Source organism: Indicator indicator, chromosome 23 (genome assembly GCF_027791375.1).
Source record: "Indicator indicator isolate 239-I01 chromosome 23, UM_Iind_1.1, whole genome shotgun sequence".
In the NCBI taxonomy this organism is placed as follows: Eukaryota; Metazoa; Chordata; class Aves; order Piciformes; family Indicatoridae; genus Indicator; species Indicator indicator.
Window position 1 is genome coordinate 14,124,836 of NC_072032.1, and position 27,535 is coordinate 14,152,370.

Consider the following 27,535-nt stretch of genomic DNA (forward strand, 5'->3'; position numbering starts at 1 on the left):
GACAACCCATTTGGTGAAGAAATTGTTCCTCATGTCCAACCTAAGCCTCCCCTGGTGCAACTTGAGGCTGTTTTCTCTCATCCAATCACTTCTTCCTTGGGAGAAGAGACTGATCCCCACCTCACTCCAACCTTAGCATCCTCATCTGCTCCAGTGTCAACGCCAGGCAGGTCAGCTCAGATCCCTACCCAGCTAAACCAACCCAGCCCAGCCCTGTCCTCCTGTGGGCACAGGAAACTCCAGCAGAGAGGCCACTGCAGACAGCTGGGGAACACAAAAATGCCTTTAAACACCACAGCTCCACTCCTTGGGGCTTCCCAACCACATCCTCAATCCCTCTGCTGCTCTGCCTAGCATTCAGTCTCGGACATAGCCACGTCCCAAAGGCAGCCACTCACACACCTTCTGGTCTCCACTTTTCCTCTGTCACACAGCTGGTGGAAAGCCAGGTTGGTCCAGGAGGGATTTCACCCCTCAGCCATGGCAGGGTCATGGGCTGTCTCCCAAGTGTGCACGAAGAAGAGATTTTGTACAAGGAAGGAGGTGAAACACTGGCCCAGGTTGCCCAGAGTGAGGGTTGACGGCTCATCCCTGGAGCCATTCCAGATCAGGTTCAACAGGGTGCTGAGCAACCTGATCTCATTGAAAATGTCCCTGCTGACTGCTGGGTTGTTGGACTAGATGACCCTTAAAGGTCCCTTCCCACCCCAAACCATTCAATGATCCTTATGGAATGGAAGGGAAAAGTTCCTTCAGGGTCCCCCATCTGCTTGCTGCGCACCATGCCCTGGCTGGTGTGAGAGCAATGAGCTTGCTGACTGCAGGGCAGGGAGGGGTGCTGCTCAAGATGACCTCTGAACATCTCTTCCAACCCAAACCACTCCATGGTTGCGCTCTATGAAACACCAGGAGGACAGAAGGCAGCAGGAACGCTGCCGGGGGCAAGGCGGCTTGGCGACCGTCGCCAGCGGGAGGGATCCAACACCCAGAGCTCTTCCAGCTCACAGTAACAGGATCAGCTGTAAAATATGTGCCCTGCTCTGGAACCAGCAAACACAGCAAATAACCAATTACTCCAAATGGTTTACAGATTGTGACTCCTCGGCTTTGGCCAGGATCAGCTTTGCTAACTTGTCATTTGATGGCTTATTTGTGTTCCTTACAACCAAAGCCAGCAGAAGGCTGGGAAGAACTGCATGGAAAGCAGCTCCTGGTGCTCCTTGAGGGGCAGAGAAGGCTTCTGCACTGCAGGTTTGTAGTTCAGAGGTGTCTGAGGGCTCCTGGTGAGCTCCTCTCCTCTGGGAGACACTCGTGAACTGCCTGATGTCTGCTAGAAGCTGAAGGCTGATGGAGAGGAGATCTTGCCAGACCATTTCACAACTGGCAGTGGAGAAGCTGCACAGGCATGAACCATGTCCCATCCCTGGAGATGTTCAAGGTGAGGCTGAACAGGGTTCTGTGCAACCTGATCTGGTTGAGGATGTCCCTGCTGACTGCACAGGGGGTTGGACTGGATGACCTTTAGAGGTCCCTTCCAACCCAAACCATCCTATGATTCACGTTGGAGGGCCTCTGCAAAGGGACAGGTCTGCTTCAAACCTGCTGGCTCCACATGAGGGATGAACCTTTCTCATCCCTCCTCCCCAGACCAACCTCACTTTCTTTGACATGAAAGGCAAAGAGCTGGGGAACCGCAGGCAGACCTGGGGCAGGACGAAATTCCCTTCTACTGGGACACCAAGGGAAGCTTCCCCAAAGCCTCAGCTTCTGCAAATCTTGGAATACAGCAGTTTGCACAGACACCACTCATTAAAACCATTAATCAAGCAAGGAAGTTAGAAAGGAAGCCATACATACATGAGACTGGGCCCAAGAAGCTGGCGTGTTAATTAATGCTGAGCTGGTCAGACCCTCTGCAAGCTACAAATCAAAAGGAGTGGTTAGCAATGGGCTTAGGGGAACCATGGCCAACTTACAGCAGAGCAGAGGAAAACAACGAATGAACCCCAAAAGTGCTGCCTCTCCCCCACCCTCCACTGCCTTCTGAGGTTGGTGTCTCCTGGGCAAGGCACCCCTGGCGTGCCTGCAGGGGTTGTGGTTCTATTGCTCCTCAGCCAGCGGGGTTGGGGTTGAATGGCTGCAGAGAATCATGGAGCTAGAGAAAGGTTTGGGTTGGAAGAGAGCTTGAAAGGTTGTCTAGTCCAACTCCTTGAAGTGAGCAAAGACATCTGACAGTATCTTGGCTTGGATAGCAAGAGTGTGGCCAGCAGGGCCAGGGCAGGGATTGTCCCCCTGCACTGGGTGCTGGTGAGGCTGCACCTCAAATCCTGGGTTCAGGTTTGGGGCCTCGAGGTGCTGGAGCATGCCCAGAGAAGGGCAACAAAGCTGCTGAAGGACCTAGAGCACAAATCCAGTGAGGAGCAGCTGAGGGAACTGGGGTTGTTCAGCCTGGAGAAAAGAGGCTGAGGGGAGACCTTCTGGCTCTCTACAAGTCCATGAAAGGAGGCTGGAGCCTGGTGGGGGTTGCTCTCTTCTCCCAAGTAATAAACAAGAGGACAAGAGGAAAGCCTCTCAAGTGGTGCTATGATGTTTCCACTTCATGTGCACATGGATTTGTTTGAAACAGACCTCAGGCTGAACTTCTCACCCCCCTTGGCCGAGGTGGACAACACAATCAACAACCTCACAGCAGAGGAGTTTTGCATCTGTTTGTTTTCTCTGTTTCAGATGAGGACAACAAAGTGATCCTTTGTTCCAGTCACTCATCAGGGGAGGGACCAAAGCCAGGCTTGGCAAAGAGGGAGAAAGGCTTTGGAGCCACACAATGAAACACACCCAAGCACACATGCACGGGCAGGAACAATCCCAGCTCCTGCTTCCAAGGTCACCATGGGAAGAGCCCTGGGCATGGGCTCCTGGCCTGGGATTTATCCCCTTTCCCAGGGAGAAGGGGTGGGATGGCCTCTACAGACTCCTCCTTCACACTCCAACCCTGGCCCAAGAGGGGAGCAGAGCAGGGGGGAGGGACTCTGATGACTTTGGGGTGTCAGACCACCTAAGGAAAAGTCATCCCAAGCCATGTCCAGGAGAGGGTAGGCATGGGAGGAACAGCATCCAGGGCCAAGATACAGAGGGTAGGGAGGGAGATGGTGGAAATTTGGGTTTGGCTTTCCATTAACACCATTCCCTCCTCCTCCACTCCCTAAACAAAGGGCAAAAGTGAAAGACAAACAAACAAACAGAGAAGGCTCAACCTGGGGTGAAACTGAATGATCCAATCAAGGCAGGGTGTTCTCTATGTGAAATGGTGCTCTCACTGAAGAAATGTCCAATTCTTCCACTTTGAAACCAGTCCAGCAGAGTGCTTTGGTGTTGCCATGTCCCTCTACCCCTCCTTGTCCCTCCACCTCCCACTGAAACTGTTCCCTGAGTTTGTTGCTGCTTTAGACCGTTGGAGTTGCTCAAACAGAAGAAGAGAAGGCTCCAAGGAGACCTTCTGGTGGCTTTTCAGTGCTTAAAGGAGCTGACCAGAAAGGTGGGGACAGATTTTTAGCAGGGCCTGCTGTGACAGGACAAGGAGTGATGGTTTGGAACAGAAAGAGGGAGATTTAGACTGGGGGGAGGGAAGAAGTTCTTTATTGTGAGGGTGGTGAGACCCTGGCCCAGGCTGCCCAGAGAGGCATAGATGCCCTGTCCCTGGAAACCTTCCAGGTCAGGCTGGAAGGGACTCTGAATATCCTGATCTAGTTGCTGACTGCAGGGAGGTTGAACTTTATCACCTTTGAAGGTCCCTTCCAACCCAAACCATTCGATGATTCCATGACCTCTGCAGCCCCTGGGGCAGCCCCTGCCGTGCCCACCTGCACAACAGCAGCTGTGTCCCCACAAGCCTGATGGGAGAGCGTTTGGTGACATCACCACAAAGCCTCTGCAAGGTCTGGGAGAGCCTCAGAGCCTGACTGACCTTGGGAAGAGCTGAGGTGCTCCACCCAGAGCAGCCTCCGGAGCGCATCCCTTCTGCTGCCCATGCCTGTTCTAGGGGATGAAGGCTCTGCCTTCAGGTCTGGGGACACTGCTAGGGGAAATATTTTTCTGACCTTTGCTGGCCATTTGGAAAACAAATATATCCTCAGGAAATGCATGGTGTCATTTGTTTGGGCTAAAGGAAAGCCAAACAAGAGCAAGACCTCACCTCCCTTGGCAACCCAAGGTGCAGGGACCACGTTTCAACTAGGTCAGAGGTGCCTCTTTTTTACCTTCACCTCCATCACTCATTGCCACAGACCTGCTCTTTAAAGAGGTGGGAGATGCCCTAGCCCTGGAACCATTCCAGGTTGTGTGGGGCTCTGAGCCCCAGGGCTATAGAAACGTGGAGCTGCAGCAGGACCAGTGTCACCAGGGTGGCCAGGCACCTTCCAGCTGTGCTTCAGGAAGGGGAAACAGCAACCCCAGGGGCATGCCCAGCCTGATCCAGCTGAGAGCCATCAAACTCAAGCACAGAGAAGTTTGCTTTCTGCAATGGCAGAAACACCTCCCTGCTTCCCTGCTCAGGCATGGCCAGATCCCACCACTGGGGGCTGTGCTGCAACCACCATCCCCACCACGACCTTCTGCAGAGTCACTGGAGCTGCTGAAAGCAGAGAGCAGGTTTGGAAGCAGCAAAGCATCAGAGCAAACCTGGGGAAAGGAGACCTGGCCATGAGGTCAGAAGAGACCTCATGGAACCTTCACTTCTAGTGTGGCCTTGGGCAAAGTGTCCCACGTGCCAGCAGCAGTCCACCCTCTCCAGCACTGGGGCAAGACTCCTCAAGGCTGTCAGCTCTTTGGGGCTCTGTCATTTTCAAGAGAGCATCCCACAGAGCAGAGCACTGAGGGGATGGCTGAAAACCTTCTTCAGCCTCAAACCAAACCATGGGTTTGAGGAGGAGACACCAAAGGCAAGGGCCCAGCATGGAGGCTGTTGTCTCTGCCCCAGAAAAGCAAACCTGACAGCTCAGGTTAAACCCAGGGGAGAAGGAAGAGGTTGTGGTTGTTGGTTGTGGTGGAGGAGAGGGGCTGAAAACAGAGGTGGAAGCTGCCAAAGGAAGGTTCCAGCCAGAGAAGGCCTCACATTTGCTCTCTCTTCCAGCCCTGTACCCACACAAGCTCCCCCATACCATGCAGTCTTCCCACCACCAAGATTTTTCCATACCTGGAGAGGAATGAGAGGCTCTTTGTCATCAATGTCAATGAGGACATCATCCCTGGGTGTGAGGCTCACATCATCTGCAATCAGAGCAAGCAGGAATGTGATCAGGAGACTGTTAGAAGCCCCAAAGACCCTTGGAATCAACCCCAAGATGCCCTTGGAATCAATCTCCAACAGTGACCTCACCCTTGCCCAGAGCCTTCACAGCAACCAAAGCTCATGCCCATGAGCTTGAGCAGCTTGGCCAAGGGGCAGCCCATCTCACCAACCAACCTCAACTCCTCCCTGGAACCTCCTGGGCTTTTCCTATCAGATTTCCAGATGGGGAGAGATCAAAGCAACCATACAGTGACTCACAGCTCCGCCTGGGAGAAGGACATGGGTGTGCAGCCAGCACTGCAGGGGAGGGATTGACCTGCTGGAAAGCAGCTCTGTGAAGAAGGACCTGGGAGTGCTGGTGGACAAGCTCACCATGGGCCAGAAATGTGCCCTTGTGGCCAAGAAGGTCAGTGGTGTCCTGGGGTGCATTAAGAGGAGTGTGGCCAGCAGGTCAAAGCAGGTTCTCCTTCCCCCTTTACTCTGCCCTTGTGAGGCCACATCTGCAGTACTGGGTCCAGGTCTGGGCTCCCCATTTAAAGAGAGATAAGGAACTACTGGAGAGAGTCCAGCAGAGGCTACGAAGCTGCTGAGAGGCCTGGAGCATCACCATGAGGGGGAAAGGCTGAGAGCCCTGGGGCTGAGAGCCTGGAGAAGAGGAGCTCCAGAGGGGATCTGAGCAATGCTGGGCAAGAGGATAGGGACAGAGTCTTTACAATGGTGCCCAGGAACAGGACAAGGGGCAATGGGCACAAACTGGGACCCAGGAGGTTCCATCTGAACAGGAGGAGAAAAGGAAAGGAGAAGAGGAAAGGGGCTGCAGTGCTGCAGCCTGCAAGCACTTGTGTGATGGATACTGTTTAGATCCCATCATTTAAAACCACCCCTGAGCTTCAGCTGTGCAAAGAGAACAAACACGAGGAGAAACTTCTTTGGTGTGAGGGTGCTGGAGCCCTGGAGCAGGCTGCCCAGAGGGGTTGTGGAGTCTCCTTCTGTGGAGAGATTCCAAACCCACCTGGACATTGTGATCCTGGACAAGCTGCCCCTCCTGGGACCTCCAGAGATCCCTTCCAACCCCTCCCCAGTCCGTGCTGGGACTCCATGGTGCTGGTGGCAGCCCGTACCTGGCTGCTCTTGGGGTCCATCCTTCTCCTCTCGGTAGGGGTCACAGTAGAAGCCCTGCAGGGCGCGGACGGTGCACTGCCCCACCACAGGCCTGCGGCCAAAGGGTCTGTTGTCGATGATCTTGATGGTGAGGGGGGGGCTGTAGAGGCTTTCCTTGGGCAGACGCTGGGGGGGGAGGGGAGGCACCATGTAACTCTGCAGGCCAGGCAGGACAACTGCTCTGCACCTCCCCCAAGGGAGCAGCACAGAACTCGCTTCGCCTAGGAAGCCTTCTTGTAATGGGACCTGCAGAGGTCCTGCTCAAGCAGCTCTGCTAGGACCCCATCCCGGCAGGGTGGGGAGCAGGTTCTCACCACTTCCATGTAGAGCACACAGACATCGAAGTTGGGGTTCTTCTTGACGTTCTTGATGACACAGGACTGCACAAATTGGCCTCCACATTCCACCAGCAGGCTGGGAGAGGTGACACTGGCCAGCTGGTAGCTCTTGAGGTTCCTCAGCCCCCAGGCCAGGGTCTGAAGGGTAACAGGGGAACAGACAGCAAAGACTGAGCTAAAGGTCTGCCTCCAGGTCTCTCACTGAGCTTCTTAGTGACCTGATGGCTGGCCCACCATGAAGGGGTGTGATGGTTTGAAACTGTCTTTTTAATTTTTCTTTGCAAAGTTCAAGCAGAGAAAGTGAAAGAGTGTAAATAAGTCACTATTGGGTATAAGAAAGCAAAATAATGACTGCTCTAAACACTTCCATTGGATAGATAGAAATGTTTAAGAACTATTACTCAAAACAAACTCTGCAGTCTGCAGTCGGGGCAGCTTGTTGGGGTGTCAGTGGGGGGGAATTTCAGCTCTGACACAAGGGGAGATACAGCAACCATGTAGGACAGGTGGTGCTAGGAGAAGCCAGGTCACACAGCAAGTGTTTCTCTGTATGCACCAACACACGAGGCCCACAGCTGCTTATCTGTCACTGCAGCATCTCTGTCTGGAGCAAACACCACCCCCACCTGAGGCAGACTGACTTTCTGCAAAGCAAGAGTGCTCCAGGGCTGTGCTCTGCCCTAGAGCTTTCCTGCTTGCTCAGACTCCTGCTCCCAGCAGGGTAACACTCTTGGACAGACAACCCACGAGCAGAACCAGCTCCCAGCACTGGTGGGACTCAGTACCCACACAGCCTGGCTTGGAGGTCGTTCCTGGGGGTCATCTCCCCATTAGGGACACCCATCTGGGGGCTCCCCTGTGAGGGTAACCACTCACCTCGATGGCTGTGCGCTGCAGGACGGGTTTGATGCCCTGAGGGACCATGTAAATGTTGGCCTCCCGCTGGGGCGGGGGGTATGGCAGGTCAGAGTCAGCAGACTGTGGGGACAAGAGGTGCCAGGGACACATCAGCTCATGCCACAACAGGACACCAACCCCATCACCTTCTCCTCCTCACTGCATCCCTCCCAGAGTCTCCTTCTCCCTGCAAAACATCTTCTCCCAGAAGGAGACAGCAGGAGATGAGAGCTGGGAGGGATGAAGGGACTTGCAAACTGCTTATCCGTCTCTAATGTGACCCTGGAAAAGATCCCTCAGCCTTCCCAAGGGAACTAGTGGATCTAGCAGAAGGTGTCCCTGTCAGTGGCAGCAGGGTTGGAGCTAGATGACCTTTAAGGTCCCTTCCAAACCATTCTGTGATAACTAAGAGGGGTCTGCCCTCCATCAAGCTTCTGCCTCTTTTAAGGGAGGAGGAGATGAAACCACATCCACCCCACACCAGGACCATGGGGAGAGAGTTATGACTAGGGATGAGGAGAGGAGACAAAGCAGCAGCAAAGGGTTAATGAATGAAATGCAGCTGGACAAAGTGAGATGTTGAGACCTAATCTGGAGCAGTGGCTGAGGGACCCAAAATTTGAGGAGCTGAGCAAAGGAGCCAAACATCCCCAGCCACCCCTGGGGGACAGGCTCTGAGCCCTCCCAGAGTTGGAGTTCTTCTTGACCTGCATCTTGCAGTTCAGCCTCACCAAAAAGGGCAGGGAGGAGAAGCAAAACCTCCAAAAATGCCACCCTCAACCAAGGGTGGTCGGAGGCAGTTTTGGAGCCTGGAATTCTCTCAGACTGGGATGGTCTTGCATTAAAGGGAGCATAGAGATGGATTTCAGTTCTAGGATTGGTTCAGGCTGATGGCCATGTGCATCTATAGAGGGATTCCCCATGGTGGCACGTTAAGTAGATGGGACTCTAAGCTTCAATTTTCATTGGCAGTTGGTGGTGGCTGCTGAACCAAGCTGCTCATGAGCTGAAGACCCTCAGTAGCTCCCTTTAGGGGCAGAGGTTTCCACCACAAATGGGGGATTTGGGGGCAGGCAGTTCTCTCCCATGGCCCAGCTGATGGCAGAAATGGTTAGTGGTAGCAGGGAGGGGGAAGGTTGACCAGGAGGTGAGGGCTGAACGTTAGTGCTAGCAAGGAGATGGAAGGTTGAGTAGGAGGTGAGGGCTGAAGGAGAAGTGCAGAGCATTGCTTGGGTGCTCAGCACTTCTAGTAACCCACCTGCTTGCCTACAGCCTTAATTTCAAGCTGCTTAGACACTGGACCATCAACATGAGCTGGTCCTTCCTTGGGGTAGAGGAACAGCCTGAATGGCCCTTGAAGAGCTTTTGTTTGTGACCCATAGCACTTGGAGCACATCAAAGGGCTTTAAGCATGAACTGAACCAAGAAGAGACTCAGGCTGGCCCCTGTGCACCAAACAGAAAGGCAGTAGAAGGAAGTGTGATGCCAGCCTGGATGTTCAGACACATTCAGCTTCTCCACAAGGCTCATTATTTACTGCTAAGGGTACTGGAGACCTCAGGCTGGCATCAGTCTTTTGGATGGAGGCTCCATGGGTTGGTCTGGATGGGGTTCCTGCAGGGCAGGTGGGTCAGGGCAGGCTGTGTGTGAAAGAGCTGATCTGAGAGTCTCTGCTGGGACTTTGCTTGGGTTCTGGGCAGAGGAACAAAGGAAAGCCAAGTGCTTGAGCATAAAAGGTACCCATTGGAGGAGCCCCTCGGAGAACAAGGCAGGGGTGCAGAGCTGTGGAGGGCCTCATCCAGAAATGGCAGTGGCAAGAAATGGAGAAAGCAAAGAGATGGTTATGTTCACAGGAGCTCATCCATCTCAGCCCAGGTGGAGCACCAAGATGAGCCCCACAGCACCAGGAAAGGCTGCTTGGGGGGAAGAAACCCATCTTGCCTAACTGTTTATCCCATCCAAGCTTTCCTTCATGGAAATATGGCCAGGCTCTGGGCATGATCCAGGTCCCTCCTAGCTCATCTCCCAGACTTTGGGGTTAACTGGCCTCTAGGGCCACCATGACACTCAGACATGCCCCTTGTTCAGCTCCCTGCCTTCTGTTTTCCATGATACCAGCCTACCCTGACACCACTCGGTTCAGCCCAGCCTGTGGTGTGCTCTGGAGGATGCACAAGGTCTGGGTAAGCAGCTTTGAGAGGTTGAGAGCAGCACCTTGAGATCCTGATGAGAGAATTTCCTTCAGAACAACTGCAACAGTCCAGCACATGCCCCAGTCCATGCTGGATGCAAACCTTCTAACTGGGATTCCTGTTGAGGTCCAGTTGAAGGTCAGCCCAGGCTTTTGCATGCTTTGGAAGGGTGGAACATCAGCAGGCCTCATGCACACACATCCCACACAGCTTAAGCATCAACCAACATGCCCTGCCACTGGGGAACAACTCCTGGGCTAAGCATGGAGCCCAGCTGCCCTGTCCTGCTAAAATCCTCCTGCTGTTGGCTTGCCTCATCTGAAAAGCCCCAGGAAAGGATGACTTTAACCATCTCCAAGATGAAGAGACAAGTCAATCTTATGGACTCACCTCATCCAGGCTGGAGGACAGCTCACTCTGGAGAAGAGAGAGTACAGAAGTTAGAGCAATCTTCACCCTCAAACCCATCCTAGGGGGCAGACAGTGGCTGCTAACTGACTGGAACAAGGATGCTTCCCAGGTGCCTGCACACCACCACCCTCAAAGCTTGAGAAGAAATCAGTGCAGGTCACTTAAAGACATTTAAAGTCCAGCAGCAGTCAATGCCTCTGCTCAGACAGGGTGTGGGGTAGGGAGCACACTGGAGCAGCTGAGAAGCAGAGCTCCTCATAATGTTAACATTATCAGGGCAGGAAGGTGACAGCCTGCTGAGGAATCACACCTGGCATGGGGTACACCAGCCCTGCTTTAGGGGGCAAAAGTGAGCTGCCCCACTCACTCCAGCTCTCTACCAGCAGCTGAAGGAAACTGGCACCTCTGCAGTGGGATTCCTTCATCTTAAGATAGGATGGACAAGTGGCCTGCAGAAGCTGGGCTGCAGAGTCCACTATAAACCCCTGTGTGAGCAACTGATGGTGGTAGGACCCAGAAGCTCCACAGATGCAGGCAAGGTTTGAGGGGTGCAGGGACAAGGAGCTGCTGGCATGAGGAGAAAGGCATTACCTCGAAGCCAGGGATGTGATGGACAGCTGGCTGTGAAGGAAAAAAAAAACATCACAGACTTTCCATGGCCTGGTTCTAACTCAGCTTGGTCAGGCAGAGAAACATCAGACCTCCCATGGCCACACATCTGTCCCCTCCCTGCCCAGCACTCAGCCCCCAGAAGCCTGCACACAAGGGCAGGCCTCTAGCTGGGCTCTCCCTCCAGCAATGAGGCACAAGCAGAGGCTAACATCCACCCAGCTGCTTTCTGCTAGGATTAGACAAGGTCCTGGGAGAGGATCTCCCTTTCCAAGATCATAGAATCATGGAATGGTTTAGGATGGAAGGGACCTTCAAAGGTCATCCAGTCCAACCCCCCTGCAGTCAGCAGGGACATCTGCAATGAGAGCAGGATGCTCAGAGCTCCAAACAACCTGACCTGGAAAGTTTCCAGCCATGAGGCATCTACCACCTCTCTGGGCAACCTGAGCCAGGGTCTCATCATCCTCAGCCCAAGAATTTTCTTCCTGCTCTCTGGACTGAGTCTCCCTCTTTCAATTTCAAGCCATCACTCCTTGTCCTGTCACTACTTCCATTGCAAAATGTCCCACCTCCATCATTCCTGTAGGCCCCCTTTAAGCACTGAAAGGCCACCAGAAGGGCTCCCTGGAGCCTTCTCTTCTCCAGGCTGGACAACCCCAACTCTCTCAGCCTGGCCTCACAGCAGAGGGCTTCCAGCAGTCCAATCACTGCTGTGGCCTCCTCTGGCCCCACTCCAACAGGTCCCTGTCTGTGCTGAGGACTCCAGAGCTGGCCCCACAACTGCAGGGAGGTCTCAGCAGAGCACAGCAGAGCAAAAGGGCAGAACCCCCTCTCTCCACCTGCTGCCCACACTGCTGGGGATGCAGCCAGGTCTGCTCACACCACTCATGGGAGTGAAACCAAGGGCAGGCAGGCACAGAGGTGCTGGATCCTGCCAGATGCTGCAACAGGAGAAGTCAGCATTGCAATCAGAGAAAGGATGGGGTCAGGATCATAGGACCATAGGATGTTAGGGGTTGGAAGGGACCTTCAAAGATCATCAAGTCCAACCCCCCTGCCAGAGCAGGACCACAGAATCCAGCACAGGTCACACAGGAACACATCCAGATGGGGCTGGAAAGTCTCCAGCGAGGGAGACTGCACAACCTCTCTGGGCAGCCTGTTGCAGTGCTCTAGGACCCTCCCCTGGGGAGCAGCTCACCTTGTCCCTCTGGATCAGCTCGAAGGCAGCAAGCAGCTCCCCAACGTTCCTGTTGGCCCTGGTGACGGGGTGCCAGGAGAGCCGCGGCGAGCGCTGCAGGCTGGGCCGGCAGATGCAGCGCCCCATGAACTCATCAGCACCCTGAAAGCAAGCACAGCACCACCAGGGGCCTTCCTCACAGCCCACTGCCCAGCACCACACACACAGCTCCTCTGAAACCCTCCCACCCAAAAACCAGGCTCAAGGCATGAGGCACTGGGGGACTGGGTCAGGAAAAAAAAAAATAGAATTACAGAACTGAGAATTGGTTTGGTTGGAGATCTTCAAGGTCATGGAGTCCAGCCCTGAACCCAGCACTGACAGGGCACCACTGAACCATGCCCCTCAGCACCACATCTGCATGGCTTTGAAACCCCTCCAGGGATGAGGACTCCGCCACCATGGCTTTGAAACCCCTCCAGGGATGAGGACTCCACCACCATGGCTTTGAAACCCCTCCAGGGATGAGGACTCCACCACCATGGCTCTGAAACCCCTCCAGGGATGAGGACTCCACCACCATGGCTCTGAAACCCCTCCAGGGATGAGGACTCCACCACCATGGCTTTGAAACCCCTCCAGGGATGGGGACTCCACCACCACCCGGGACAGCCTCACCCAAGCCTCAACAACCCTTTGGAGGAAGAAATTGTTCCTCACGTCCAGCCTCAGCCTCCCCTGGTGCAACCTGAGGCATTTCCAGTGCCCACTGACTGATCTGCAACGAGATCTTCAGTTGCCTTTGCCCATTGCTGGTGGCTTCCTTTGGAGGAGGGAAGGTTCTTGAGATGTATTCTAAGTGCTTTTCACTAATGCACTGCTCCCACACACAGCTGGAAACCTCTGCTGCTCCTGCATCGTGACACAGCCCAGTTTTCCCAGAGAGGACTCAAGGTTTGCTCTACACCCTCTCCATCATTACAGGACACTTGGGATTCCTTTGGGCAGCTGAGGGAACAAAACCCAGCACGGATACAGCTCTGGTGGCTACACTAGGTCCACTAAGGACATCCTAGCAGAGCTGTGTGCTGAACTTTATCTTCTGAGTGCCCAGCTCAGCATCTGAGCCACCCAGAGGGTGCACTCCAGAGGGCAGGATGGGTGCCATGCACTTGCCCTGTGCAGCTCAGCACACTCCAATCAGGAGGGTGTAGCCCATGGCATCACTTACGTAGGTGTCTTGGTCATATATTTCCACCACGATGTCAGGAGGGGAGTCAGCTATGCTCTGTGGGTCCCCAAAGATCTCTATCTCATAGAAGATGAGGGTCTGGTCCCAGGTGGGGTTCAAGGTGTTCTTGATCACCACTGTCTTCTGGCTTTGGTGGAGGAAGGAGACAATGGCATATGGGTCTGTAAGGGATGGAAGACAGAAGGCAAAGGATGAGTGAGAGCTCTGGCTCTAGGAAGGAGAAAGCAATTGCTGGGCATTCAGGGGCCAACAGGCTGCCAGGGCAGGCCACGGCCAGGCTGAAGGAGCTGTGCAGCTTTTAGAAACAGCAATGCAGTCCCAGCATGACCCAGGCCACTCCCACTGAGGGGGGAGTGAGGCCAACTTGCCTGACACTTAGAACCACAGAATCGTTTGGGTCAGAAGAGACCTTTAGGATCCTTGAGTCCAACCCTTAACCCAGCAGGAGGGTTTCAGTGGTGCCAAGAGTCACCCTCCAGCACAGCAGAGGGCACAGACTGTTTCCACAAGGCAAGGAGATGCAGGAGGTGCCAGCACCTCACTTGTGGGAGAGCACTGTGAAGACCAGACCACAAAGAAGGTGCCTGAGGTGTTAATGCTGAGGTCTTGAACATCTCCAGAAGGGACAAGAGCTGAGGATGCCACCAGCAAGCAGCCACAGTCATCCTCTCAGCATGAACTTTGGTAACCTCCATGTCTTGAGGGTTTGGGGCTCCGAGTGATCCCACCTGGCCTCCAGCTGCCACACCAGATGCATCTCACTTAGGGCTGTTGCACCACATCTGCCAGCCCCACACAGATGTCTCAGGTACTCCAGGGTCTCAGCAGAGCCCTGCACATAGGCACTGAGCTGGGACTAAAGTGTCTCACCCCCCAGCTTGGGACAAAGCCAGAGGTTTCTCCCCGCGAGGCAGTAGCAAGCTGTGAGGAGCAGCCTCCCTTAACAACCAAAGCAATTAACACAGGAAGCCTGAGATCAATTAGCAGAGGAAGCATGAAACCTGAGCCCCCTCTCACACCTCCTCTCCCAGACAGCTTCAAAGAGCCTGTGGCCCAAACCTGCTGGGGACATCCAGCCCACACTAGCAGTGGCACTGGGCACGGGGGCAGGATGGGTGGTGGTGAAACCAGCAGGTTCTAGGTCTCACCTCGGGGTGAGAGGCTTGAAACATTCCACCGGATCATAGAATCACAGAATTGTTTTGGTTGGAACAGACCTTTAGGATCATCCAGTCCAATCCTTAGCCCAGCACTGCCAGGGCACCACCAAACCATGGCCCTCAGCACCACATCTACACAACTCTGAAACCCCTCCAGGGATGGGGACTCCCCCACTGCCCTGGGCAGCCTGGACCAGGCCTTGACAAGGAAGAAATGGTTCCTCATGTCCAACCTGCAGCATCTCAATGTCCTTTTCAGGGTGAAGGGCTCCAAACTGCACCAGACGGTACATGGGTGTCCACCAGCATGCAGCAGGGTCACCCCAAAGCCATTCCCAGAAGACCTACTGGTGGAAGGAGCATGGCAGACCCTACAAACCCAACCCTTAGTGCTTCAGCCAGAGGGGAACAGTCCCATGAGAGGTCCCTTCACCCTCCAAAACACCATGGACACCCCAACCCCAGCACTGCCAGGAGACCACAAGCTAATGCTGAGAGCAAACCAGGTCCTGCCAGCACCGGAGATGGAGAAACCTCCTTCAGACACCTCAACACAGGGCTGGCTGAGCAGAGCAGCATCCCCCACCCTCCCTCCCCTCTTCCATGGACTGAGGAGGGGGGGTGGGCTCCAGGGGGGTGTATTTTGCTTGGTGGCAGCAGCAGAGGTGTTTAATGAGCCGGGGCTGGGCCGAGGTGGCTGGGCTGGAGCGAGCCCCACTCACGCTGGGAAGAACCTTTCCCACTTAGGAGCTTTTTTCCAGCCAGGGGAAGCAGAATGCCTTACAATCAACAACAAAATCCACGGCTTTGGAGCTGCTTTTTGCTCTTTTTCAGTGGTTTGGTGTTGGGGTTTTTTTTTTTTTGGGGGGGGGGTTGGAGGTTTTTTTTTTCCCCTTTCCCTTCTCTTCTTTTTTTCAAGGAGGCCTCCACAAAGCCCCTTTGTTTGGACCCTCGTGTGCACAGAAGGTTTATTTGTCTGGCTGTGTAAAGCCCCCTTAATGAACTCCTTTATGCTTTGTTAAGGCAGTGGAGATCACAATTCCACATTGTGCCATGGTGTTACTCATGTTGTCCTTGGCTGCCTTTTTCCCCAAGGAAGGGACTCAGCTCCCCTCCCGCTCCGCCGAGCGGGGCCATGACATCACCTCGGTCCCCACCACCACCACCTTCAACAACAAACCCTTTGTGGAGGCAGGACCTCGGGGGGAGCAGACACTGGGTGATTGTTTGGGTGCTTTGCACCTCTCCAGGGTGTTTGTGTCCACCACCACCTCACCCTAGGCTCCTCAGCTTCAAAAGTCCCACCCTTGGAGCTGTGGTCCTGCTGCCTGCTGTGGTGACGCCCAGCTGCCCACTCTGGAATCATTTAGGTTGGAAAAGATCTTTAAGATCATCAAATCTACCTGCAAGGAGATGGGAGTGAGGTGGGGGTTGGTCTCTTCTCCCTAGTATCAGGTGATAGGACAAGAAAAAATGGCCTGAAACTGTGCCAGGGGAGGTGTAGGTTGGACATTAGGAACATTTTCTCTCCTGCAAGAGCTGTCAGGGATTGGAACAGGCTGCCCAGGGAGCTGGTGGAGTCACCATCCCTGGAGGTGTTCAAGAAACCTGTGGCTATAGCACTTTGGGACATGGTTTAATGGCCATGGTGGTGTTGGGTTGACCATTGGGCTTGGTGATCTTGGGGAACCTTCCAACCAAACCAATTCTGTGATTCTGTGCTAAGTCCAACCACCCTGGGGAGCACTCCCTGTATATCCCATCCAAGATCCATCACTTCAGGCCCAGCCCATGGGGGAGAAATTGTTCCTCATGTCCAACCTAAACCTTCCCTGGCACAACTTGACACCATCTCCCCTTATCCTTGGGAGAAGAAACCAACCCCCACCTGGCTCCAACCTCCCTTCAGGGACTGTAGAGAGCCAGAAGGTCTCCTCTGAGCTCCTTTTCTCCAGGCTGAAGAGCCCCAGTTCCCTCAGCTGCTCCTCAGTTGTGCTCTAGATCCTTTACCAGCATCCTTGCCCTTCTCTGGACACACTCCAGCCCCCCAATGTCCTTCTTGGGGTGAGGGGCCCAAAACTGAACCCAGGATTCAAGGTGCATCTTCAGCAGTGCCCACTACAGGGGGACAATCCCTGCCCTGGTCCTGCTGGCCACACTATTGCTGATCCAGGCCAGGATGCTGTTGGCCTTCTTGGCCACCTGGGCAGAACTTCATGAGTATACTGGGAAGGATGGTGCCTGACTGCTCCACAGCCCTTGTTACACCCTTGCATCCTTTTTCATCTCATGGCGGTTCCCACCTCATGCTCCATCATTTCAACACCAGCCCAGAGCCCTCCCTGCAGTGCACCAGATGGCAGGGGTGGCTGGAGGCAATGTGCCATGGTAAACATCCCTGTCTGCTCCCCAGCCTTGCACGGGCCTTCAGCCTCCCCTCGGGTGGAGGAGAAGGAGCCATGAGCAAAGCAAGCAGCTCTGACTCACAGCTGACCTGCCTCACTTGTGGTCTCTGCTTGGTTTCTCACAGAAGAGATTTTTGAAGCTCTCACTTTTGGGGTTATTTTTTTGCTGCTGGGAAATCAAGCCACCAGGTTGGTCACCTTGGGAAAGCCTCGTGCTGCTGCCTTCAGCAGGTTGGCTGCAGAACCCCCCCTCATTTCTACCAATACGCACCCCAAAATTAGCTTTGCAGCCCCCACTGCTCCCCTGCATTTGTTACAGCACTGATGACAAGGACCAAGAAGTGTGTGTGAGCACTTGGGCTGACCTGAGAAGCTGTCCTTGTCCATGGCAATCAGATCCCGTGCCTGGTACATGTAGCAGCGGAGGTGGTACCTGTTCCCACCTGCATGGAGCAACGTGCAGCAGTTAGGGGATGAGTCCAGGGATGAGAGCAGGGAAGCTTGGCGGCATCCTCCCCATGGCTCCCCAAGAGAGCACTGAGCCCTCACAGCATGTCACAAAATCCCACAATGGTGCTGACTGGAAGGGACCTCTGGGGATCATCCAGTCCAACCCACTGCTAAAGCAGGGCACCCACAGCAGCTTGCCCAGCATCACAATGTCCAGGGGGGGTTGGAAGCTCTCCACAGAAGCAGACTCTAAAACCTTTCTGGGCAGCCTGCTCCAGGGCTCCAGCACCCTCACAGCAAAGATTTTCCTCATGGAACCTCCTGGGTTCCACCTTGTGCCCATTGCCCCTTGTCCTGGCCCTGGGCACCACTGACAAGAGTCTGGTCCCAGCCTCTTGCCACCTGCCCTTTAGCTCTTGCTGAGCATTGCTCAGATCCCCTCTGGGGCTGCTCTTCTCCAGGCTCTCAGCCCCAGGGCTCTCAGCCTTTGCTCCTCACAGAGCTGCTCCAGGCCCCTCAGCATCTTTGTAACCTCCCCTGGACTCTCTCCAATGGTTCTCTTGAACTGGGGAGCCCAGACCTGGACCCAGTATTGGAGATGAAGCCTCACTCAGGAGACAAGCTTGCCCACCTGCCCCTTGCCATACACCTTCCCTCGTGGTGAGTGAGAGGAAGAGAACAGAAAACTCCCACAGCAGAGCCCCCATGCTGGGACTCACTGCAGGCATCCCCTCTCCCCTCCAACTCTTGGGGCCTTACAGTCAAATATGCAGGAGATGGTGGGTCTGTTGACACCAAAACTGAGGGTGGAGAGGGATTTGCCATCATCACTCTTGTCATCTGTCACTCCACCCTGCAAGAGAAACCAAGGCAAGGTCAGCAGTGCTGGAGGGCTTCTACACAGGGACTGGGTCCTCCAGAGTATCACTCACAGCATCACAGCATGGTGAGGGCTTGAAGGGAACTGTGGAAATCATCCAGTCCAACCCCCTGCCAAAGCAGGGCACCCACAGCAGCTTGCCCAGGATCACAATGCCCAGGTGGGTTTGGAATCTCTCCATAGAAGGAGAATCCACAACCTCTCTGGGCAGCCTGCTCCAGGGCTCCAGCACCCTCACACCAAAGAAGTTCCTCCTCATGTTCAGAAGTAACCTCCTGTGACACCTTTAGGCTTCCAGTGCCTCCAGGGAGCCTATGAAGGAATTCTCAGGCACATCAGCCCAAGGAGGGCATATAAGACCCCAGAGGAAACAGGACAAGTCAGCCCAAGGACCACTGACTCACATCCCCACTCACCTCCTAGCACCTCAGCAGCATGGAAAAGGCTCTCCTTGAATCATACAATAAAATCTTCTTGGTTGGAAAAGACCTTCAAAATCATTGAGTCCAGCCCTTAAGCCAGCACTGCCAGGGCACCACCAAACCATGGCCCTCAGCACCACATCTACACAGCTTTGAAACCCCTCCAGGGATGGCGACTCCACCACTGCCTGGACAACCCTATTGGGGAAGAAACTGTTCCTCGTGTCCAACATAAACCTCCCCTGGGGCAGCTTGAGGCCATTTCCTTGCTTTGCATCAGCTGTTTCTTGGGAGAAGAGACAAGCCCCAGCTCAATCCAGCCTCCTTTCAGGGAGCTGTAGAGAGCCAGAAGGTCTCCCTTGAGCCCTCTTGTCTCCAGGCTGAACAAACCCAGTTCCCCTCAGCTGCTCCTCCAAGACTTGTGCTGTAGACCCTTCAGCAGCTTTGTTGCCTTTCTCTGGACAGGTTCCAGCACCTCAATATCCTTCTCCAAAAGTTCATCACTCTCAGAGCTGTACTCAGTAGTCATTTCACTGCCTCCCCTTGCAAGGGAAGTTAATGGAGTGCAAACCCTGTGAGCAGTGACACAGATGGTGTCAAATGCAGCCAAGTGTCCCATTAGCTGCCCATGGGGAGGCTCAGCCAACCTTGGCCATCTCTCTTCCCTCTTTTGGTGTTCTCCTCTGAGAGGTGGTTTTTTATCACCTCCTAATTGCTTGCATTTGGCTTGAAATATTTAGTTGCAGGAAAAGGAGCATAAAAAAGTCACTTCCTGGGGAGTGTAAGTCTGATCTTTCAATATTTTTCAGTTATCAAGTGTTAGGGAGGGACAAGAGGGAAATGAAAGATGGAGAAAAAGGAGGGGGATAAAAATAGGAGGTCCAGGATGGAGTTTCCAGAGCCTGGAGCTGTCTAGTTCCAAAAACACATTCATCAGGAGCTGAGGTGGTCTGCAGAGCCCTCCTCACCTTTCCCACGAGGACACTGTCTGCAGAGGAAGGCCTGGATCTGTGCTGTGTTTATGGTGATGAGGAGTTGGAAGGCACCTCCAGTGCTGCCTTCCCTTCCTCACCTCTCCCCACAGAAGCTGAATAGCTCCTCAGTTATTTTTATGATCTTTCTGCTCACTGGTCCTCCCAGTTTCCCCGCCCTGTCCCGTGCACACCATCAGCATGGGGAAGGGCAAGTGGAGCAGCACCACTTGCAGGAAGAGGTCAACCCCCAGCTGGCTCCAATCCCTTTTCAGGGAGTTGCAGAGAGCCAAAAGGCCTCCTCTCAGCCTCCTTTCCTCCAGGCTGAACAACCCCAGGTCCCCCAGATGCTCCTCCCAAGATCTGTGCTCTAGATCCTTCTCCAGCTTCACTGCCCTTCCCTGGACACACTCCAGCACCTCAATGTCCTTCTGCAGCGAGAGGCACAAAACTGAAGCCAGGATTCAAGGCGTGGCATCAGCAGTGCTGAGTACAGGGACACAATCCCTGCCCTGCTCCTGCTGGCCACACTATTGCTGATCCCAGCCAGGATGCTGGTGGCCTTCTTGGCCCCCTGGGCACACCCTGGCTCATCTTCAGCCACTGCTGACCAACACCCTCAGTATGCTCCTGGACTGCTGAAATGCTGAGGGATAAAGCAGAGGGTTGAAAATCTCCCCGGGGTGAAGAAGGAGAAGCTGGGGTTCCACCAGCAGCCCTAGGGGTGGGCAGCAAGCTGAATGCCCACACACGGGGTCAGCATGAGCTCAGGGCTGATGGATGCAAACACCATAGAGCTGCTCCTGTCTTACAGGGGCTGCAGGGTCCAAAGGCTGGCTGGAGGGAAGGACAGAGCAGAGAAAGAAGGGGAAAAAAGCCAAATGGGGGAAAGAAAATACAGAAAGTCCCATAATAGGGGCTTTGTGCTGCTGCGGTTGGTTCTCATTTAGGCCTTGGAAAAGCCAAAGGATTATGAAATCCAGAGGATTCCCAAAGCCAGGACATCAGTTAAGCAAACAGCCGCGGGTGCGGGCGGCAGATAACAGCCGCAGATAAGGAGCTGGGCTCCGGCTCCTCCCTCTCGGGTAGGACGGGCGGTGGCAGGAGATCCAAGCAGGCTCCTTCCACCCCACTTCTGGAGCGAGGGAAAGTGGGTACCTACCAGAGCTCCCTCCAAGGCGAAGACGGCGGCCGCGCCGGTGCGCTCCAGGGGCTCCATGCGGCGCCTCCAGCGGCGGCGGCGGAAGCTGTCGGTGCGGCGCTGCTTGAGGTGGAAGCGCCAGCCGAAAAGCGAGGCGTACTCCCAGCCCTCCCCGTCCAGCTCCTCCTGCTTCTGCAGCTGGGCAAGGCACACAGGCTGGGGCTGAGTCTCACCCACCCCGACGAGCAAGGTCTCCCTGGAGCCTTCTCTTCCCCAGGCTGAGCAGCCTCAGCTCTCTCAGCCTGGCCTCACAGCAGAGGGCTTCCAGCCCTCGGATCATTGCTGTGACCTCCTCTGGCCCCACTCAACTACCCACAAGTGGTGCTAAGCCTTAGGTGTGTGTCCCATTGGAGCCCTATGGCTCCATGCAGACACTGGAGAGGACACTTGAGGTCCCTCAGCCATCTGTGCTGGTGCTCAGGGCACAGACCCCACCTCCAAGGAGCCTCCTCTGCCATATCCAAGATCACAGCATCATACCAGATTGGGAAGGACCTCCAGGATCATCTGGTCCAACCTTACTTGGGAAAGTAATGAGAGATAAAGCCCTGGAGGTGATTTGGGCTGTTTCCTGCTTTCTAGATGAAGTCCTTGAGTACCCCACTTGGAGAAGGGTTGCTGTGCTGGGGGCTGCCTTTTCTGAGCAAGGAGAGGGCCACATCCTGCCCAGACCTGTATGGCACCAGGGCCTCCCATCTTCCCAGCCTGCCCTCCACTTTGCCACCATCTCTGATCCCTCCTTCCTTCCCATGGGGAATGCCTCCCTGGGGTATCAGTCACAAGCCCACGAAGGCTCTTTCTCCCCAGAGCTGTGTCATCTCCCCATGACACTTGCAGCCCTTTGGCAATGGGCCGGCAGGGGATCTCCAAGCTTTTCAGCCAGAAAAAGTGCTGGAAAGGACAGAAGCGTCCTGCGGAGCTGGCTGGGGGAAGGAGCAGCGGCAGCCCTGCGGCGGCATTTGCAGTCCAATTGCACCACCTAGAGGGAGGAGGGACCAGGACAGGGGACAGACCGGGGACCTCTGCCAGCCGCGGTCCCCGGACCGGCTTCACGGTGCTGATGGAGATCCCCATTCCACCCCGCAGTCCAACCGAGCACCCATGGACTCATCTCCACCTCTGGGTGCTGTCGACCCCCTCGGTGGACATCAGAGAGGCTGCCACCTGCTGCAGCCCAGAGTCCAGGGCTACCAGGCTGCAAAGCACAGCAGGTTTGTGTAGGGGCCAAGTAGCCTCCACCTTCACATGGAGAGCCAGGAACAGGGGCCCCAGCCCCCTCCCCTCCCCTTCCCCACCCACCCTACCTTCCGCATGGCCTCCATCTGCGCCAGGTCCCTGCGGCGGAGGCGCACCCAGCGCCGGCGCCGGTTGGTGTGGTACATCTTCTCTGCTGGCACCCAGGCCTTGGGCCTGCGCTCAGGGGGGATGGTGATGCCATATTCCCAGCCTTGGAGACAAGGTGACACCTGGGTGAAGGCAGAAGAACCCCCCCACACGCCTTGCCTCCCACCAGGGACCTCTCTCCACGTGCATGCAGTCTGCAACAGCCTGAATAGCAAAGGTTTCTCCAGGTGCAAGCTGCTTCCCCTGCTGGCTGCTCCACGTGGACCTGCCCTTGCTGCTGCCCAATGGAGGGGTCCCTCTGGGGGTGCCCAAGTGATGGATTCATGCTGTCCTACCAGCTCAAAGTCACAGCTATGGGACTGTCTCCGTCCTCAGACAACCTCAGTGCTTGTGACAACCTCAGATGCTCTCTGGCCTGATCCCCTCTGTCTCTCTTTCACCAGAAGCCAGCTAAGATCACCCAAAAGAACATCCTGGACTGTCCCCAGTAGCAAGGAAAGTGCTGCCTTTGTGGCTACCTACCCCACAACCTCCACACCTCAGCCAAAGCAAGGGAGAGGAGATCCCCCCAGGGTCTGAGCTGTTCTCCTAAAGCCAGTGGGACACTTCATCCAGCCACCAAGGGGATGTCACCACCCTGGTGCTGGATGGCACCAGGGAAGAAAACACCACGATGGTGGTGGTGCCACCACGGGCAGAGTAAAGGGGATGAAAACAGGACACACCCCCAAAACTGCTCTCTGATACCTTTCTCATCCACAGCTCTGTTGAGATCTGTGTCCCACTCCACATCTTCCCATTTCCAGCCTGGAGGACACTCAATCTCATCCTTGTGCAGGACCTTCTCCCCGTTCTGTGGGACACAAGGATGTTTGCAAGCAAATGATGCCCAGCAGATGCCTAACCCTCCCACAAGCTTCCTGTCCCCACAGCCTGAGGTGATGCCTGGCCCCAGGCTATCCCCTTTGCCCTTACCACATCTGTGTAGGCATCAGTCATGTGGATCCACTGGCCTCCAGGCAGCCGGACCTGGTTCTCAAACACCTCCTCCACGAAGCTCAGGTGCCCAGCATCCACATCATGCAGCAGCCTGCACCCCAGGGAGATGCACAACGTGAGGGGTTCCCCCTCCTGCCCTCCCAGCCCTTCACAGGCAGCAGCATGTCCTCTTGGAGCCAGCCATGCCACCCCAGCACACACCTTGCCTCCAGACCCCTTTCTACCACAGATGCACCAAGCAAAGCTCTCCTGAGACCTCAGCAACCCAACTCAGGTGAAGCTCAGAGCTTCAATGCCAGCCCAAAATGCAGGCAGCAGAGCTGTGCTGAGCATCCACCATCCCCTCCCACCCCCTCAGTGCCCGACTGAGATGCCATTTCCTCAGCATGGGACTTGCACAGTCCCTCCAGTGAGCTGGGTGCTGGGGCCACCATGTCCATGACCTCCAGTGCAGCAGCCACCACCCCAGGGACATCACCCAGCACACAGACAAAGACAGGGTAGGCAGATGAGGAACCTCCATGGCAACCTAGACCTCCATCCAGCTTTCTGGGTGGCTTTGCCACCAGCTTAGCACCTGCTCAGGTTTCTGGGGAGCCCAGGGTAGCCCATTCAGGCTCTGCTCTGTGCATCACTCACGTCTTCTCGGGGCAGATGAACCAGTCCCCAGCCCAGGTCCAGCCGGTGGAAGGGCGGAAGCTGTCCTTGGGCAGCTTGATCTTGCCAGTGACATCTGAGTATTTGGGGTAGGTCAGGCCAGTTGTGCCCCAGTTCCCAACCAGTGCCAGCTTGGTCTGGTTCTCATACTGAGGGAGTAGAAGCAGAAAGGTTTTTCTCACTGGAGTCACAAAGCCCCATGAATAATCCTGAAACCCCACGAATAATCCTTCTGGAACCCCATGAATAATCCCTCTGGAACCCCACGAATAATCCTTCTGGAACCCCATGAATAATCCCTCTGGAACCCCATGAATAATCCCTCTGGAACCCCATGAATAATCCCTCTGGAACCCCATGAATAATCCTTCTGGAACCCCATGAATAATCCTCCTGGAGCCCCATGAATAATCCTTCTGGAACCCAATGAATAATCCTTCTGGAACCCCATGAATAGTCCTTCTGGAACCCCATGAATAATCCTCCTGGAACCCCATGAATAATCCTTCCGGAACCCCATGAATAATCCCTCTGGAACCCCATGAATAATCCTCCTGGAGCCCTATGAATAATCCTCCTGGAGCCCCATGAATAATCCTTCTGGAACCCCATGAATAATCCTCCTGGCACCCCACGAATAGTCCTTCTGGAACCCCTGGAACGATCCCTTCCTTCCTGGAGAGCCCCATCCTGAGGACAAACCTCTGGGAAGAGCCTAACCCCAAACCCCAGCAGCCCCTCTGCTGCCATGAGCACCTCCAGATTCCCCCCTCTCAGAGGTGAAAGGAGATGTGAGGCCAAGAGGAGGCTTCCTCACTTGTTACCAGCCTACTCCCCAACCTTTCAGGCAGGGTGCTGGTGGCAGCAGCTCCTCTCCTGATGGGTAGGGGCTGATGTTACCACCACCTATGGTCCAGGCCACCCTCACCTCTATGTGGTGGAGCTGCTGCCCACACCAGAGAGGAAAACCAGCCAGCCCTCCAGAGGATGCTCACAGTTTCAGCGAAGACAGAGAGCCTGCCCTCGGCGTATTGGTTGAACTCCTTCTGGTCCACCGCCAGCCCCAGCCACAGCCGCACACGGATCTGGGCTGGGATCCTCGCCCCCATCGCCTCCTCCTGAGGGTACTGCCAGGGGGAGAGCCACGAGAAAACAGTCACAGACAGGTCTGGCTGGGAAGGGACCTTCAAAGGACATCCAGTCCAACCCCCCTACATTCAGCAGGGACACCTGCAACCAGAGCAGGTTGCTCAGAGACCCAAACAACCTGACCTGGAATCTCTCCAGCCATCAGGCATCTATCACCTCTCTGGGCAACCTGGGCCAGGGTCTCACCAACCTTAAAGTAGAAATTTCTTTCTTCTCTCTAGTCTGAATCTCCCTCTTTCAGTTTCAAACCCTCATCCCTTGTCCTGTCACCACAGGCCCTGCTCAAAAGTCTGTCTCCAGCTTTCTGATCAGCTCTTAAAGTACTGAAAGGCCACCAGAAGGTCTCCCTGCAGCTTTCTGCATTCCCTCTTCTCTCTTCCCTCCTCTTCTCTCTTCTCTCTTCTCTTCTCTCAACTCTCTCAGCCTGACCACACAGCAGAGGGCTTCCAGATCATTGTTGTGACCTCCTCTGGCTCCACACCAGAAGGTCCCTGTCTGTGCTGTGCTGAGGACTCCAGAGCTAGCCCCAGCACTGCAGGTGGGGGCTGAGCAGAGGTTCCCCCTGGCTTTGATTTTCTTTCTCTCTTTTTTTTTTTTTTCATAGAGTAAAAGGTTCTAAACCCCACCACCCTGCACACACACAACTGAAGCCAAGGTACCTTCAGGAAGATGGTCTGCAGCTTCCCACAGTTCTTGCCGCAGCAGTTGGAGATGTTCCTGGAGAAGAGGACCTCGTGTGCTGGCAGCCGGGCGTAGGCCAGGCGCTTGTCCCCCTGCAGCATCCAGATCACCACATCGGGGAGGCTGTTCTGGGGCTGGCAAACACAAAAGCCACTCTGTCTAACCAAGGGGCTTCAAACCCTTCAGGGATGCAGGAGGTTGGAGAGTAGCTGTGCCCCATGTCCCCCTGCCAACCCAAGCCCATGGAGTGAGACCAATCCACCCAAAGTTCGTCTCAGCAGCTCCAGATCCCACCTGGGTCTGACCAAGGCAGAGCAGCCCCACATTTCCCCAAGTCCTGCCCTCCACAGCCAGCCAAGGTTGCTACTGCAGCAACTTCAGCTGAGGGTTTCAACTCCACAGAGGAGGACCTAGGAGTGTTGGTGGACAGCAAACTCACTGTAAGCCAGCAATGTGCCCTCATGACCAAGAAGGCAAATGGTCTTCTGGGATACCTCTAGAAGAGTGTGACCAGCAGGTTGAGGGAAGTCCTCCTTGCCCTCTACTCTATCCTTCCTAGAGAGGCCACAGTTGGAGTACTAGGTTCAATTCTGGGCTCCCCAGCTCAAGAGAGACAGGGAACTGCTGGAGAGAGTCCAACAGAGGCTACAGAGATGCTGAGGGGCCTGGAGCATCTCTGTGAGGAGGAAAGGCTGAGAGCCCTGGGGCTGAGAGCCTGGAGAGGAGCAGCCCCAGAGGGGATCTGAGCAATGTTCAGCAAGAGCTAAAGAGTGGGGGCAAGAAAATGGGTCCAGACTCCTTCCAGTGGTGCCCAGTGACAGGAGAGGGGACAACAGGCACAAACTGGAAGCCAGACCAGCACCGTGATGGTGAGCTTGGCAAGAACGAGACCTCCCCAAACTGAAAAGCAGCTCCTGCCACCATCACAGCAGCATTACCTCCTCTGCCATGGCCTTCAGCCTGGAGAGCCAGTCCTCTGCCTGCTCCAGGGCTGCTGACAGACTCGAGTCCTCGTGCTTCAGCTTCAGGGCTGCCTTCACTATCTGCTCCAGGTTGGTGCTGCGGAACCGATACATGTTCTGGTCCAGGTGGGTGCTGGCTGGCTTCTTCAGGACATCAGGCAAGCTCAGGCTGTGGGGACAGGCAAGGACATGGTGTTAGCAGCTCAGTCACCCTCTCCTGAGGCTTCCCTGTCTTTATGTAATGTTCTTTCCCTCCTTTTAAACATTTGGAAGTGTGGTGATGCCAAGAGCAAAGGAGCTTCAAACCATGCTGGCAGCCCCACGCACCACCCACAGCAGCCAGCATGGGGCCAGAGCTGTGTCAGGCACCCCACACACACAGTTTGGTGTAAATTGATCCAAGCTGGTGAAGAAGTGCTTCAGGAGTCCAGGAAGATCATCACTGTGCTGAGCCACATGGAGGTTTTGCTGTAAAATGCAGCAATTGAGGGGAAATGCTCTCCTCAGACCCAGCCACTGCGTTCCCACTGGGAATGGGCTCTGTAAGCCTTGTTTTCATTCCATGATAAACAAGGACAACACCTCCTGCCTCAGGAAGACATGTCATGGTTCAGCTGCCTTTGCAAATAAAAGCAAGCCCAAGTTCATAGGACCCTGGAACCAGAGAACCCTGGAACCAGAGAACCCTGGAACCACACAACCCTGGAACCACACAACCCTGAAATCACAGAACCATTTAGGCTGGAAGAGATCTTTAACCATGAATCCAGCACTTCCAGGTCATTACTAAACCAGGTCCCTCAGCACCACATCTCCATGGCTTCTAAACCCCTCCAGGGTAGGGGGCAGCCTGAGCAGCCTCTTCCAGGGCTTGACAGCCTTTTTGGGGAAGAAATTGTTCCTCATGACCAACCTAAACCTCCC

The 27,535-nt window shown here is 55.0% G+C and overlaps 1 protein-coding gene across 5 annotated transcripts in view; it reads right to left on the reverse strand.

Moving 5' to 3' along the window:
- DYSF (dysferlin) overlaps positions 1-27,535 on the reverse strand; it is an 88,577-nt gene that overhangs the window by 40,422 nt on the left and 20,620 nt on the right. For 3 of the 5 annotated variants that reach the window (XM_054391702.1, XM_054391701.1, XM_054391698.1), the window contains 18 exons: positions 26,588-26,780; positions 25,628-25,783; positions 24,815-24,946; positions 23,802-23,968; positions 23,139-23,253; positions 22,911-23,016; positions 22,124-22,266; positions 20,781-20,957; positions 18,105-18,198; positions 17,261-17,338; positions 13,310-13,491; positions 12,100-12,240; positions 10,873-10,907; positions 10,266-10,290; positions 7,663-7,764; positions 6,763-6,924; positions 6,409-6,574; positions 5,192-5,265 (listed from right to left, as the gene is read on the reverse strand). In XM_054391702.1, the coding sequence (XP_054247677.1) occupies positions 5,192-5,265; positions 6,409-6,574; positions 6,763-6,924; positions 7,663-7,764; positions 10,266-10,290; positions 10,873-10,907; positions 12,100-12,240; positions 13,310-13,491; positions 17,261-17,338; positions 18,105-18,198; positions 20,781-20,957; positions 22,124-22,266; positions 22,911-23,016; positions 23,139-23,253; positions 23,802-23,968; positions 24,815-24,946; positions 25,628-25,783; positions 26,588-26,780 (2,248 nt within the window). Of the gene's footprint in view, positions 1-1,857; positions 1,921-5,191; positions 5,266-6,408; positions 6,575-6,762; positions 6,925-7,662; positions 7,765-10,265; positions 10,291-10,872; positions 10,908-12,099; positions 12,241-13,309; positions 13,492-17,260; positions 17,339-18,104; positions 18,199-20,780; positions 20,958-22,123; positions 22,267-22,910; positions 23,017-23,138; positions 23,254-23,801; positions 23,969-24,814; positions 24,947-25,627; positions 25,784-26,587; positions 26,781-27,535 lie in introns of all 5 variants that reach the window. The other 2 variants (XM_054391700.1, XM_054391699.1) reach the window with 1 other exon arrangement.